Source organism: Alosa alosa, chromosome 7 (assembly GCF_017589495.1).
Source record: "Alosa alosa isolate M-15738 ecotype Scorff River chromosome 7, AALO_Geno_1.1, whole genome shotgun sequence".
Classification (NCBI taxonomy): domain Eukaryota; kingdom Metazoa; phylum Chordata; class Actinopteri; order Clupeiformes; family Clupeidae; genus Alosa; species Alosa alosa.
In genome coordinates this window covers 1,708,368-1,724,549 of record NC_063195.1, presented here as the reverse complement: position 1 = coordinate 1,724,549, position 16,182 = coordinate 1,708,368, and the positions used below count along the sequence as shown (strand labels likewise).

Here is a 16,182-nt window from a genome sequence, read left to right as displayed (position 1 = left end):
TTATCATTTTTGCAAGGTGTTGCTCCTGGCAAGACTTGTTTATAAGACGTTTGGTGATTAATTGATAGCTGTTTTTGTGACACGTTAAACGTTCTTTATGATGAGCTTATATGGGAGTAAACGACTTGTTGCCGCTTTTGAGACATGAGCTACGTTAAGCTTTTTCACGTCAAGGTGGTATTTGTTGTTACATTAGCTTCAGAAACAGAAAGCTGAAGGGGAGCAGCGCGGGGCACAAAGTAACACAAAGGTTAAATGTGACATGGAATTTTTTCCTAGTTGCAGATGGTTGATCGGGACATATTGGTCAATAACAAGTGTTGCTTGTTAAAACATGTGACTAGTGAAACTCAAATGATTTTAAATATTTAGCCAAAGCCAAAAAAAGTGTTACTTTGGTGCTCAAGGCCCCCACTGCTTGTGAAAGAAGGGGTGGGGAGGGGGCTTAACATGAAAAAGCTTAATGTCCCAAAACGGCAACGAGTCGTTTTAGGCTACTCAAAGTCAAAGTCAAAGTCAAAGTCAAAGTCAGCTTTATTGTCAATTTCTTCACATGTTCCAGACATACAAAGAGATCGAAATTACGTTTCTCACTATCCCACGGTGAAGACAAGACATCTTTTACCAATTTTAAGTCCACAGACAAACATAACATTCAAGTAAACAAAAAAAAGTAAATAAGTAAATAAGAGGGCACATATAATAATGAAAAATAAGAGCAGCAAAATTTTGTTGAAATTGTGCATAGACAGTCAATAAAAAACTAGTGCAAAGTCAGGCCAATAAGAGGCTTGGGTAGTTCTGTTTGACCTGAGTAATGAAGAAAGTGGCATAGTGGTGCAAGTTATGTAAGAGCAGCAGAAGTGTTGTGTTTTCAGGACAACAACACCAAGTTGTAAAGTGTACAAGTGTTCAAGTGTGCAAGTGGAGTAGTGCAGGCGGCCATTGTGGGTCCAATGTCCAGGATGTTATGTAGCTGAGGGTGGAGGGGGGAGAGGAGGGAGAGAGTTCAGCATCCTTACAGCTTGGTGTATGAAGCTGTTGGTGAGTCTGGTAGAAAAGGGAGGGCGCAGGCTTCTGTACCTCTTCCCAGAGGGCAGTAGATCAAACAGATTGTGAGCGGGGTGACTTGCATCACTCACAATTTTGGTCGCCCGCGGGTGAGGTGGGTGGTGTAAATGTCCTTCAGGGAGGGGGAGTGAAGCACCAATGATCCTTCCAGCTGTGTTCACTATGCGCTGCAAGGCTTTCCTGTTGTATTCAGTGCAGCTTCCCGCCCCCACACAGCATACAGCTGGAGAGGATGCTCAATGGTGCCTCGGTAGAATGTGGTCATGATGGCTGGTGGAGCACTTGCTCGCCTGAGTTTCCGCAGGAAGTACAGGCGGGCGCTGAGCTCTTCAGCCAGTGATGCAGTGTTGGTGGTCCAGGAGAGGTCTTCTACTGATGTGCAACCCCAGGAATTTGGTGCTGCTCGCCTCTCCACCACAGCACCGCCGATGGTCAGTGGCAGGTGTTGGGTGTGACCCTCCGGAAGTCAACAACAATCTTTGGTCTTGCTGACGTTCAGCAGGAGGTTGTTGTCCCTGCACCATCGGTCAGATGGTCGACCTCCAACCCTGTATTGAGTCTCGCCGCCCTTGGTGATGAGACCCACCAGAGTTGTGTCGCCAGCAAATTTCACTATGTGATTGTTGCTGTAGGTTGCAGTGCAGTCATCGTCAGCAGGGTGAAGAGCAGCGGACTGAGCACGCAGCCTGGGGGGGGGGCCCCTGTGCTCAGTGTGATGCTGCTTGAGGTATTGTTGCCAACACATACTACTTGGGGCCTCTGACAGAGGAAGTCCAGTAGCCAGTTGCAGAGGTAGGTACTGAGTCCCAGTTTGTCAAGTTTGCAGATGAGTTGTTGTGGTATTATGGTGTTGAATGCAGAACTGAAGTCTATAAACAGCAATCTCACATATGAGTCTCTTTTTTCCAGGTGGGTGAGGGCTGGGTGGAGGGCAGAGCAGATTGCATCCTCTGTAGACCGCTTGGCTCGGTATGCAAACTGGAAGGGGTCCAGGGGGGGGGGAGAATGGCTTTGATATGTGACATGACAAGCGGCCAAAGCACTTCATGATGATGGGTGTCAGTGCCACAGGGCGGTAGTCATTGAAGCAGGATGGAGCAGTTTTCTTCGCACAGGTATGATGGTGGCAGCTTTGAAACATGATGGGACGATGGCTTGCTTCAGGGAAGTGTTAAAGATGTCTGTGAAGACATCCTTAAGCTCCCCTGGCGCAGTCCTTCAGCTTACACGACCTGGGATGTTGTCTGGACCTGTTGCCTTACGGGTGTTGATAGCAGCAAGTGTCCCTTCACGCTGTCGGCAGAGAGGCACAGGGGCTGCTCATGTAGAGGGGATGGGTCTTCTGTGGGCAGGTGCTGTTTTGTGCTTCAAAGCGCAGCAAAGAAGCGGTTCAGGTTGTTGAGCAGAGGGATGTTGCTCTCACAGCTCTGTGGCGGGCTTGTAGTCCCGTGAGGGCCTGAATGCCCTGCCATAGGCTTTGTGAGTTCCTGCTGTCTTTGAAGTGGGTGGTTATCTTGTGAGTGTATTCCTTTTTTTGCTTCCCTTGATGCCACGGGACAGGTTGGCTCTCGCTGTTTTCATGCCAGCTTCATCCCCAGCTCTGTAGGCTTTGTCTCTGGCCCTCAGCAGCCTGAGGACATCCCCTGTCAGCCATGGCTTCCAGTTAGCCCGAAAGTGATGATGTCTTTTGTGTGGGTCACATCATCGATGCACTTGGTGATGTAAGAGGTTACAGTGTCTGTATACTCCTCTATGTCTGTCCGGGTTGTTGTAAGTGGCTGCCTGCTTAAACATTTCCCAGTCTGTTGTGTCAAAGCAGTCTTGAAGAGCATCGGAGGCTCCCTCAGGCCACACTTTTACCTGCTTACAAACCGTTTGTTCGCTTTTACCCTTTGTCTGTATGCGGCATTAGCATAACAGTGATATGGTCTGAAAGTCCAATGTGGGGAGGGGGGGTGGCTTTGTATGCTCCTTTGTGTGTAGTGTAGACCAGGTCCAGGATGTTATCTCCTCTTGTTGGAAAATCAACATGCTGGTGTAGCTTTGGAAGTACAGTTTTTAGATCAGCATGGTTAAAATCTCCAGTGAAGATGGTGAAACCGTCTGGGTGTGCCGTCTGTTGTTCACTGACAGCCTGGTACAGTTCACTAAGAGCCGCGTTCTTATCGCTGTTGTTGTTGGTAGGTGGGATGTATACTGCGACTAGCAGAATCGCAGTAATTTCCCTTGGCAGGTAAAAAGGACGGCACTTTATGATCATAAACTCTGCCAGTGGTGAGCAGTGTTTGCATACTACTACAGTGTCCCGGCACCATTCGTCACGGATGTAAACACAGATTCCTCCTCCTCGTGATTTACCTCCCTTTACAATGGCCCTGTCTGCTCGATAGCATGCTAGCTGCTCCAGTTGTACAGCAGAGTCCGGAATGTTGTCATTTAACCCAGGCCTTCATAATGGTAGGCTACAGGAAGTGGGGGAGGGTATGGGATGACCAGAGCCGCCTCTTCTTGCTGTGCTATTCAGAAAGCATCTTCTATCGTCTTTCCAGGCACGGTTGGGACACAGCTCGTTACCATATAGCCCTATCGAGTGGGGGGGAATGGGTGCCTTAACAGATAGGCTCTGCTCTTGGGTTTGGCCCAAGTTTGGGTTTGGCCCAAGCAACTCAATCCCTTGTTGCTTGCAGTTTGTTAAATAAAGCGAAGCAGATTACATTATTTATTTCTGGGCTACTGTCAATGTCCTGTACAGGTCAATGTTCAACAATTGCTGGTGTAAGCCTACAGGCTATTTTAATCAATTAGGAACTGTTCTTTATTTATTTATTTAAGGGGCTACGGAGGAGTTTTGGGGCGTTAGTCAAAAAGGCGTGACCCTCCCTCGCCAGCAAGAAATTTTTCTATGACCCTCCAAAGTGATTGAGAAAAACGCATGACCCTCCCCAGTCCCAACAATTTATTGATGCCTTAGGCTACTGGGTCAATTTGGGAGCTTGCATGCTACGACTCCTTCCTTGAAATGCCTTGAAAAGGCTGTCGTTTGCACAATTTCACAAATAATCACCGGGACCGAAACAAACCTGTCAACTTTTTCCGGGTTTATCGCGTATTTTAACTTTTTCCTCGCTGTCTTAGGAGGAGCTGCAGGGCCGTCGCAAGGGGGTGCGAGGCCCTGTGCGAACTTGACAGATGCAAGGCCCTTTTCACTTACGTGCATGAAATCATGCGATAGCTTACTTTACACATAGCCAAGGCTACCGTCGGTGTATTTTAATAGTAGCCTAGTCTAATAAGCTACACCAGCTTGCCTTTAAGAGGGGAAATTGTATAGCCTATAACATTAGCTGAGTCACATATTTGGCCATATGGTGTTTATCATAGGCTACATCACGAAACCAAATAGTGTAACAAAGGCGAACACTAACAGGAGGAATTAATTGGGCATGAATCATTGTGCTGAACGGTATTTGTCAATGAGCAGAAACACACACGACATTCAAACTATTGATAAGATGTACTGGTCTGTAGGCTAACATTGGACAAATAAATGACACTGACTCGCTATATCCTGACTCAGGAAAAAAAACATTTTCTTGCTTTGCCGCAAACTCAGCAATGAAATCATAGGCCAGTTTGCAGGTAGCCTAACGTCTTTTTCAATTCATAGAAGGGAGAGCCCAGTCTCTCCTGTTACATGGAGGATGCGCCAAATAGTTTTTAATAGCCTGTTCAACTTTCAATCTTTTTCGTTCACCCGATGCCAGTCAATGATCGCTTTGGAAATTTCAAAGTTCGGGAAGCTTTGTTCAATCTTTTTTAAGTTTTAAGTGCAGTAGGCCCCTATCTGCCCCCTTTGGAATTATATCTCGAGACTATTATAAGGTCCAGTGCGTTATGTCCTGGGATTCGGATGTGCTCAAAAAGAAAAGAAAAAACACTTTTTTATAGATGGTTATAAAGAGCAATATGAGAGAGAATTTTGATGATCATTGATCGTTGCTTTGGGACGTTAAGCCTTTTCCATAGGCGTCAGTGAAGGAGATTGAAGAATGACCATTTTTTTTTATACGAAAATATTTCTTCACTTCAAAAACTCAGGGCTATATTTTGGGTCACCAGTTTATGGCGTAAAGTTAGTTATTCACAACCGCGAAGTTGAATTCGTTATTTTGCACGCAAGGGGTGTGGCAATTAACAACCTAGGGAGGGACCTGGGCGTTGTCTAAAAAATCGCTATCATACACCACCTAAACCTGGTCAGAAGTCAATGGCGAAGTTGTTCATATGCTATTTTAAGAGCGCATGTCAACAGTCATATTGGCAGGTGCACGCACCATCCTTCTATCATTCATGAACGCACACCAGCGCACGTCCATGCAAAGCATTACAAATTGCACGATAACAATGGTAAACATAATTAGAATAAAGATATTACGAAATACTGTACATCTCATGATGAGTAGTTATTCACCATCATTTGCAAATTGGTAATGACGGTTAAAAGTGATTAGGGGGAGAGGCGAGAGACACATTATGGAGCACAGCTGAAGACGACGGTCACGAGATATAAGCAACTCCTCTGCAGGATAAATGTTGTTTTATTCAGTCATTTGAGCAACATTAGGGTAAGTGTTGCTTTTTCCAGCCTATGTTTTCGATGGTAACCCATTGTCAGTCAATAGTGAAAGTAACTGCATATAACTGTCTTGTCGTTGACTGACTCCTTGGTGAAGTTAGTTTCACTTTGCCAATGAGTTCAAATAATAGACGAGTGCAAATGCGTGAAGGCTATGCTAGGTTTTAGTAAAGCATGATTTAAGAATGACTATTCTATACGGTCTCGCAAGCAGCCTCCTTCAAATGCGCCGTTGAATGCCAAAATACCGATGCATTTATTTGACATAATGCGCATTGAGCCTTTAAAGGGAATGACAGATGTCATTCTCATTGGTTTAAAATGATGTTACGCCCCAAACACACCCATTTGACTGATTAAAAGACCTAGGAACACCTTGTTACGCCATGCGCTCCACTTTTGAGAACGAAACCCCTCCCAATGTGAACTGGACATCCTACTAAATTTGAATAGACTTTTGACGAGTGACGATGCACTTTAGAATGTCATGATAGGGCCCTCAGTGTCTAAAACTCAGTGTCATTCAGACACAACCCTCTTGTTGCTTTGATATCTTTTTCGTTGTCGTTTGAACATCGGCAAGCAGGCATGTTGCGGTTGCAATTTAAGTGAAATTTCTACAGTATGCCTACAACATGCAACATGCTTGTTAAGCTGGGCTACTGTCAATGTACTTGTACAGGTAAATGTTCAACAATTGCTGGTGTACAGGCTATAATCAATTAGCTAAATCATTTGTCCAGCTGTTTAAAAATGTTTTCGTGCTACATTCAAACGCAAAAGGTGCTTTGATATCTTTTTCGTTTGAACGTCAGCAAGCAGGCATGCTGCGGTTGCAATGAATGAGGATAATTGGTTTTATCTGCGGATTTATTTTTTGCATTATTTTGAATATGACTCGCTCCAGTCTCAACAGCACGTCTACTTTTTCCACACGCATCTAAGTTCTAACACATATCCCCTCTCGCTTTCTCTCTCTCCATCCCTGCGCACGAGGCTTTCTTAAAGGAGCTGCACCATTCTACAACAATAGCATCTACATTTTCATATTAGAATGTTTTGTCAAGTGTAAGCTTAAACTACCGTGATCAATTTAAGTTCCCGTGCCCCCGCTGAAAGTCTTATGCGCTTATCGTTACACTATCAAATCTATAAGTAACCGTGACAAATAGGGTATAAGATATATAAACTCACGCTATTGTATTATCATATATGTTTGGTGATGGTTCAACTTTCTCTGATTGTTCTACTGACTTGGACTGACTTGGAAACTGCGTCATGGAAGTAGTAAGTCAAGTCGCATCAAAAATAGTAGTGGCAGAACTCCCAAGTGACACCTTGTGGTTGTTTGTGTCAACTGCAGTTTGTGCCATTTCTGCTGAGAAAATGGGGTGCGTGATTCATGAAGGAACCCGTCCAAACTTAACCAGGACCCACTGTACACACACACACGCATATGCACAAACGCACACACACACACATACACACACATGCATACAGACACACACACACACACAGACACACACACACACACACACACACACACACACACACACACACACACACACACACACACACACACACACACACACACACACACACACACACACACACACACACACACACATCAGCCTTTCAGATCAGGAGACCAATTAAACAACAGAACAGTTTTACTTGAAATACTTCAAACACTATTTCCCCTGAATGTGCTCATGTGATTACTGCTGAAGTGCTTCATATCTCCCCTGAATGTGCTCATGTGATTACTGCTGAAGTGCTTCATATCTCCCCTGAATGTGCTCATGTGATTACTGCTGAAGTGCTTCATATCTCCCCTGAATGTGCTCATGTGATTACTGCTGAAGTGCTTCATATCTCCCCTGAATGTGCTCATGTGATTACTGCTGAAGTGAATTGCTTCATATCTCCCCTGAATGCTCTTCCCTGATGCGAGTTCATCATCACACACACACACACACACACAAACACATACAGACACACACACACACACACACAGCATAGGGATCAGAGCCATTATCTTACTGTCCAGTAGAAGAGTCTCCCTCTTTAAAGTTGATTGGCCGACTCATAGATGCATCACTCTTCATGGACACACAGCTGGGTGTAGAGGAGTGGGACCTCTTCTTCCTCTGCTTTGGCCTGCAGCAGAAACACATACCATAAGCTTAAGCTTTACACACACACACACACACACACACACACACACACACAGATAAGGCAGGGACGGTAACCGTATTACTGCAATACCGTTGTCACATGACGCCTACCGCGGGTCTGAGCTTGTCACCGTCATCACCGTGTTATGTGTCATTGGCACATTGATATTGGCCATTGGCCTGCACATAGTGTGTAATGTTGTGATGTGTTATGTGAGCGGCCATTGGCCTGCACATAGTGTGTAATGTTGTGATGTGTTATGTGAGTGGTCATTGGTCTGCACATAGTGTGTAATGTTGTGATGTGTTATGTGAGTGGTCATTGGCCTGCACATAGTGTGTAATGTTGTGATGTGTTATGTGAGGGACCATCTTATGATTCAGGTTTTCGAAACAAAACTTATCATCAAAAGATGAAGCAAACCTGACATTCTGCGTGTGTTGGGGAGCACTATGTTCCAACATTTCATTTGTGTTTACTATGTGAGAGTCCAACACAATCATAACACTTTTCTATTCTCTCCGTTCAAACTCGATTTACACAAAGATGTGAGACTTGAAAGCTGTAAAATTTGGCAAGAAAGGAGTCACATGTTTACTCCATGAAAGTTGAAACAGAATAAAAAACATGTTGTAGTTTGTTAAGAATTTAACTCAACAGAGACATGTAGATTAGGGCCTACCTTTGTTATAACCTGATGCAGCCATTAAAAAGTGTGGTAGCCTACCATTGTAACAGTAGCATAAGCGTCATGAATGTAACAGTTCTAAAATCGTGATAGCCTTGTTGTTAAACTGATTATTTCCTTCGTGTCTGAAGCAACTGGTGGAATTGGAGTTAAAGCGGTATACCGCAAAATCGCGGTCATTTCTTGCTTTTCAACCGCGACAAGAAAATATCCATACCGTCCCAGCCCTACACACACACACACACACACACACACAGAAAGAGAGAAAGATTGTCATTATCTTACTGTCTGGTAGAAGAGTCTCCCTCTTTAAAGTTGATTGGCTGACCCATAGATGCATCACTCTTCATGGACACACAGCTGGGTGTAGGGGAATGGGACCTCTTCTTCCTCTGCTTCTTTGGACTACAGCAACACACATATCATTTGCTACAACACACACACACACACACACACACACCAGAGCTAGTGAGCTGAGTGGTGTGAATATCCCGCTCCTCACTCAGGTGGCTGTTCACTTGGCCGCTCCTCGCTCAGGTGGCTGTCCACTCGGCCGCTCCTCCGCTCAAATTCACATCAGGCCGCTCCGCTCAATTTCGCTCCCCGCTCCACTTCAAAATCCTCCCGCTCCAGTGAAATCGCTCCACGCTCGCTCCAATTTAAAAGAGGCAGAAATGATCTACAAGCCGAATTGTCACCTTAGAAAACTTAAATCCCAAAGAACTACGAACAACGGCAATGTCACTCATAGAACATGTATTGTAAAAGAGCCTAATGCAACACCGACAGTGCAACAACGAACAAGCTTGGCAACGTCAATACATAGGCCTATAAGCCTAAAACTAAAGGGTTCAGTGGGACTAATTGCCCAAATAATACAGGTTTAGCATCCGAGTTTTACTTCAGCCTTACTTAAAGCAGGCTATTCAAATTGCTCACGTTCTTCTTTGCTCTCCGTAGCACACTCATGTTTCCGCGAAATGTGTCTTCTTAAATTCCAAAATAAATCTCACTGGAACAGTGTCACCACATATTTGTTCTTGCTCTACGTTGTTAGTATCTAGTTGTTTTGTAGGAATAGTAGGCCTACACTTGTAAGCCCCATGACTTTCAGTTTCCTCTCTAAAATATTTAGCGACTTCATCCCAAATGAACTTACTGTAACGTCGGCACGCTGGACTATGTGCTACGGACTCTGGGACAATGCATTCTGGGATACGGGGGAGAACTCTGGGGGTTGTTTGTGTGTGTTAATGCCTTTATTTACTGTTTTAATGTCTGTGATTTAGTGTAGCGTGTTACCCTTTTAGGTCTTCCTCGTGTGTGATCCTTTTTGTGTGGGGGGCTGCGCCCACCCCTGTATGTGTAGGCCTAGTGTGTGTGTGTGTGTTTGACTTGCCTAGTGTGTACTGTTTTTGTGAGCTGCGTTCCTACCCCTGTTTCTGAATGCTAGCCCAAGCTCTGGCTAAGCCTATTCCGTTACATTACTATGGCCAATATCGTTGTTTGAAAACGCAACGATCCTGGTTACATTATGAAGACAGGAAGTCTGGTTGGATTCGGGCATGCCCCAGACTCGTGGTGTGAGCGGTATCGGAGCGAAATTGGAGGGGAACGAAGTGGCCGCTCTGGCCTCGAAATTAATAAGCACTCTGCGCTCCACCAAAATTCCATCCGCTCCTCTCCGCTCACTAGCTCTGACACACACACACACACACACACACAAAGAGAGAAAGATTGTCATTATCTTACTGTCTGGTAGAAGAGTCTCCCTCTTTAAAGTTGATTGGCTGACCCATAGATGCATCACTCTTCATGGACACACAGCTGGGTGTAGGGGAATGGGACCTCTTCTTCTCTGGACTACAGCAACACAATAACGATATAACGTTATACAACACACACACACACACACACACACACACACACACACATCTTTGTTGTTGTTACTGTCATAAAAGTCATGATGTCAAGTCACAGATGTAAACAGGTTCTTATCTTTGTTGTTGTTACGGTCATAAAAGTCATGATGTCAAGTCACAGATGTAAACAGGTTCTTATCTTTTTGTTGTTCATTCATGATGTCGGTCATAAAAGGTTCTTATCTTTGTTGATGTCAAGTCATGTCAGATGTAAACAGGTTCTTATCTTTGTTGTTGTTACGGTCATAAAAGTCATGATGTCAAGTCACAGATGTAAACAGGTTCTTATCTTTTGTTGTTGTTTGTTGTTGTTTTCTTACCCCACAGGCTCACGGTCATGTTAGTCTTTCTCACAGGACCACATTTTAGGCCACCCCCTTTTCCTGGTCTTACACTGGAGAATGAGAACAGGAGAGACCAACATACACAGATCAAATCAAATTCACCAGCATTTTCATTTGTTACCATTATCACTGGACCAACATAAACAGATGATGTCAAATTCACCAGATGTAAACATTTTCATATCTTTGTTGTGGACCAACATAGCACAGAAAGTCAAATTATTCTGTTCCAAAAGTGATAGCCTGTGGAGTAGCCTATTCTGTTCCAAACAGGTTCTTAGCCTGTTGTAGCCTATTCTGTTCCAAAAAAGCCTCATGATGTCTATTCACAGATGTAAACAGGTTCTTAGCCTGTGGAGTTGCCTATTCTGTTCCAAAAAATGATAGCCTGTGGAGTAGCCTATTCTGTTCCAAACTGTTCTTATTTTGTTGTGGTAGCCTATTCTGTTATTCTGCCTCATGTAGCCTATTCTGTTCCAAACAGCAATGATAGCCTGTGGAGTAGCCTATTCTGTTCCAAACATAGCCTGATAGCCAATGATAGCCTGTAGAGTAGCCTATTCTGTTCCAAACAGCCTGTAAAGTAGCCTATTCTGTTCCAATAGCCTGTGGAGTAGCCTATTCTGTTCCAACAATGATAGCCTGTGGAGTAGCCTATTCTGTTCCAAACAGCAATGATAGCCTGTGGAGTAGCCTATTCTGTTCCAAACAGCAATGATAGCCTGTGGAGTAGCCTATTCTGTTTCCAAACAGCAATGATAGCCTGTGGAGTAGCCTATTCTGTTCCAAACAGCCTGTAGAGTAGCCTATTCTGTTGATAGCCTGTGGAGTAGCCTATTCTGTTCCAAACCACAATGATAGCCTGTAGAGTAGCCTATTCTGTTCCAAACCGCAATGATAGCCTGTGGAGTAGCCTATTCTGTTCCAAACAGCCTGTAGAGTAGCCTATTCTGTTCCAAACCGCAATGATAGCCTGTAGAGTAGCCTATTCTGTTCCAAACAGCACGTGCCTGCTATGAGAGAGGGAGCTCATGACTTCAGTAGCCTATTTAAGGTAACAGGCAAATGTTATGTATTATTATTGTCAGACGCCATCACTGGTTACAACAATGATCAGATTAAAGTGTTTCATTTCGCGCTAGATTTTCAAAAACAGAAGAGTAAAAACTGTCAAACAAACGACCGATGCAGAGCCAAGGGGGCAGGCGAATCCCCCGGGCGAGATGCCCCAAAATGTATAAGTCCCGGCGAATTAGAGGTAGGCTATTTGTGCATCTGGGTGGCTCCTCTGCTGCAAAGATTGTCTCAAAAACACGTGTGCTGATCGTGCTGGTCCACAAATGTGAAAACTGTGTGTGCTGGTGATCCACAAATGCAAAATTAGATTTCACAAAGGCAATTTTCAGTTTTACAAATGCCATTTCATTTACAAATACACATCTACAATTGTGAAAACCAATTTACAAGTTACAAATATGATTTTTTTATATGTGGATATCAAAACACGAATGCAAGTCAAGAAATATTTGTGGATGTCCCCATCTACGGGATTGCGATTTCTATGTGCTGGTGAATTAAAGTAGGCCTATTTACGTGTGGATTTGTGTGACTTTCAGGCGAAGAACGTCTCAAAAACACATAACTGTGGAAAGCGAAGAATGTGGGTGCGGGTGTTTTCACAAATGAAATTTTTCGGTTTTACAAATGGCATTTTATTTACAAATGCACATCTCTATTTAAAAATCAATATACGAGTTACACATATGATTTTTTTTATTTGTAGATATCAAAACGCACATGCAAATCAAGAAATATTTGTGGATCCCCTCTGCGCATATACAAATATTATTGAGACAAATTTAGCTCCATAGGGCAGTTCCAGCATTATGGATGTGACAATTGGACTCATATTGGTAAACAAAATGCCTTAGAGTGGGGGAAAAATTAGTATCAGTGAATTAATTTGCATAACTTTTAATGTAACCTCTGTCCTCTGAATTAGTGTTGTCATGATACCAAAATTATGACTTCGATACGATACCTGCCATAAATATCACGATGCTCGATACTGAAACGATACTACGGTGAAATCCTAAGATATCTGGAAAAGAAAGGACTCATACCTCCTCCAAGTGTGTATTGAGTCATGTGTGTTGAATTTGGTGCACTTTTGTAGTGTGCAGGTCAATTCTGGGTTCTAAACTTGCATAATTATTATTTTTATAGTCAGTAAAATAGTAGGCCTACTTTGTGTGATTAAGTCCTTTATTGTTTGTTATAGTTCATTTACATTGTGTTGTGTTTTGCCAATAAAGTAGCTTTAAATAGCCAAACTAGGCTAGATCAAGGTCAGTGTTGAAATTACTGCATGCACATCACTGAATGCTATGCAGAGGGGCCTAATCTTTAGGCCATCTGATGTACAGTATAGGCTACCCTAGGCCTTCCTGTGTTCATGGGATTTCTTTGACAGTTGCAAAGGAAAAATGTAAGGATAGCTCTTCTTTGCCCAGTGTACAAGTCACTGACGTTCCAACCACTCAGGTCTCAGGTCTTTGTCAGATAGGCCTACACCATTACTTGTTGCAATATGTCTGTGTGCATTCCTACATTACGTCTATTTCTTTGATAACATGATTTGCTACCACCTAACAATAAGTTGCTATTATTATTAGAACTCAACACGCTTTGCTGGTATTATATGCTGTGGGCTTTAATTAGCGCATTTCGGGTAGCCTATCCTACATCTGGGCAATAATTATTAAACAAATTGCAGTCTACATGCCATGACAAATATTACCAGTAGTAGCCTACTGACCGAACACGAAATAGATTGTTTACTAGGGCTGAAACGATTCATCGAGTTACTCGAATAACTCGATTACAAAAATTACTCGAGGCAAAAACCATGCCTCGAAGCCTCGTTAAATTCCTATGACGCGCAGGGATCTGATTGTTCCACACGGACAGTTGTTCAGGAAGCACACCATTAGGGTGTGAATCGTGATACATTCTGAATTTAGCTGGCGCAATTGCGGAGTCAAGATGTCCATAAATGGCAGAGAATGTCTAAAGTTTTCAAGTAAAGTTTTGGGATCATTACTCAAAAAGGAAAAGAATAAGCTTCTGAACCGAAAACATCCACTCCATGCTGTTTCACTAAACGTCAATAAAGTAGGCTATATATCTATCTACGTAGCCTATAGCCTACATTGATGTTGGCTGATTTTAATCACATACTGAATTTGTAGCAATGTCGTGATATAATGTTTAGCTTTGATGTTTTTAAGTAGTAAACCTATTCACTTTCAATTGAAAGACAGTAGGTTATGCCTAAAAAGAACCCCTACACATGCATGCACCCTCATCTTCCCTCACGCGCGCCTTGGCGTGCACACACACACACACAGGTTGCTAGGTTACCACAGCAAATAGGCTACCCCAAAAATATTTTTTAGTAGCCTAATGGTAAAATTATTTGTTAGTAGCCTAATGGCAAATGCTGCAGGTGTAGAAATCTACATAAAACAGATATTTACTTTGATGTCAGGATCTAGATCTAGATTATCTAGATTACAGCATGAAACTTGTTGTGCATATTAATCCATTAAATTGCTTTCCCTCTTCTCCCTCCCAGCACTTCAGAGAGTATTTTGAACATTTATTTAATTGTTGGCACTGGCACTTATAAACACTAAATGGGTAAATTGCAATAAATGGGCTTAGTTTTGGAGCCAAATGTTGGAGTTAGAATAAATAGCTCTGTGCCAATTGCTTGATCATTTTACAGCAATGTAATTTTCGTTATGCATTATTTGTTTTGGTTGTTTAAAAATACAAAAAAAAATGTTATCCGATTAATCGATTGATAAAGTGCTAGATTGTCGATTACAAAAGAATCGATAGCTGCAGCCCTATTGTTTACAAGTTATGGTAATGTTATTCTGGCGTGAACATTGCGCTTTCATCACGTTAGCACCCTATGATTACAGCTCATTATGTCTCGTCAAAATGATTACAGCTCGTTATGTCTCGTCAAAATTCATTGATGAAGGAAGGTTCGCTTTATCCCAGAGAACCATACTCGTTTCACTTAGGCTAGACTAAAACAGAAGAGAAGAACTTGGCACTAACCATGTAGTCGTGTTTTCTATAGCATATTCGTTAACCTGTTGTTCTTTGAACAAAAATGTTGGGATATGTCTGCGAGGTGTTTAGCCAATGTGTAGCCTACTGCTTTTTAAATGACTTTGAAACATATTTTACAAAGCGGGCCTCTGTGTACCTGATGGTTTGCCTTCAGCTATTCGCGATGTATCGAAATTGTTGCAGATTTCACTTCACCTTTTGTTTTATCCACAAGGCCGAGGACTGTCGGCAAAGAACTATGTTGACGTTGGCTGCAATCACTCACTCAGAGCTGCCTGCTTGACACGCCCACTTGCCTAGATGCGTGCAAGGAGCAGTGAGAGCAGTTCAGGCAGACACAGAACGTTAATTTTTAATAAAGTATCGATTCTAAAAACGTCGGAAATCATATCGTTTTTTGCGTGTCCCTTTTTAGTATCGATACACCGTGCAACACTACTCTGAATACTGAGTAATCTTCAAATTTCATATAATCAATTTCATCCTAAGAATACAAGGCATTTTATCAGCATTATGGATGTGACATCACAGGACTAGGTATGACGACTGAGAGCGGGAAACCAAATGTGTTTGTTGGGGTGGGGGGGGGGTATGTGTGGGGGAATGGATGTGAAATATGGATGAGTGAGAATAAATGTTATATGTGGATGAGTGGTATATGGATAAATGGTACATGTGGATGAGTGGAATATGGATATATGTGGGTGAGTGGAATATGGATAAATGGTACATGTGGATGAGTGGAATATGGATAAATGGTACATGTGGATGAGTGGAATATGGATAAATGTGGATGAGTGGAATATGGATATGTGGATGAGTGGAATATGGATAAATGGTATATGTGGGTGAGTGGAATATGGATAAATGGTACATGTGGGTGAGTGGAATATGGATATGTGGATGAGTGGTATATGGATAAATGGTACATGTGGATGAGTGGAATATGGATATGTGGATGAGTGGAATATGGATATGTGGATGAGTGGAATATGGATATGTGGATGAGTGGAATATGGATATGTGGATGAGTGGAATATGGATAAATGGTATATGTGGGTGAGTGGAATATGGATAAATGGTACATGTGGGTGAGTGGAATATGGATATGTGGATGAGTGGAATATGGATAAATGTGGATGAGTGGAATATGGATATGTGGATGAGTGGAATATGGATAAATGGTATATGTGG

At 42.8% G+C, this 16,182-nt stretch overlaps 1 protein-coding gene across 1 annotated transcript in view; it reads right to left on the bottom strand.

Annotated features, from left to right (window-relative positions):
• The window catches only part of LOC125297244 (NACHT, LRR and PYD domains-containing protein 3-like), a 313,314-nt gene that overhangs the window by 33,898 nt on the left and 263,234 nt on the right, over positions 1-16,182 (bottom strand). Inside the window, 3 exon segments of the mRNA XM_048247469.1 lie at positions 7,751-7,867; positions 8,859-8,978; positions 10,326-10,436. Of these exon segments, the coding sequence (XP_048103426.1) occupies positions 7,751-7,867; positions 8,859-8,978; positions 10,326-10,436 (348 nt within the window).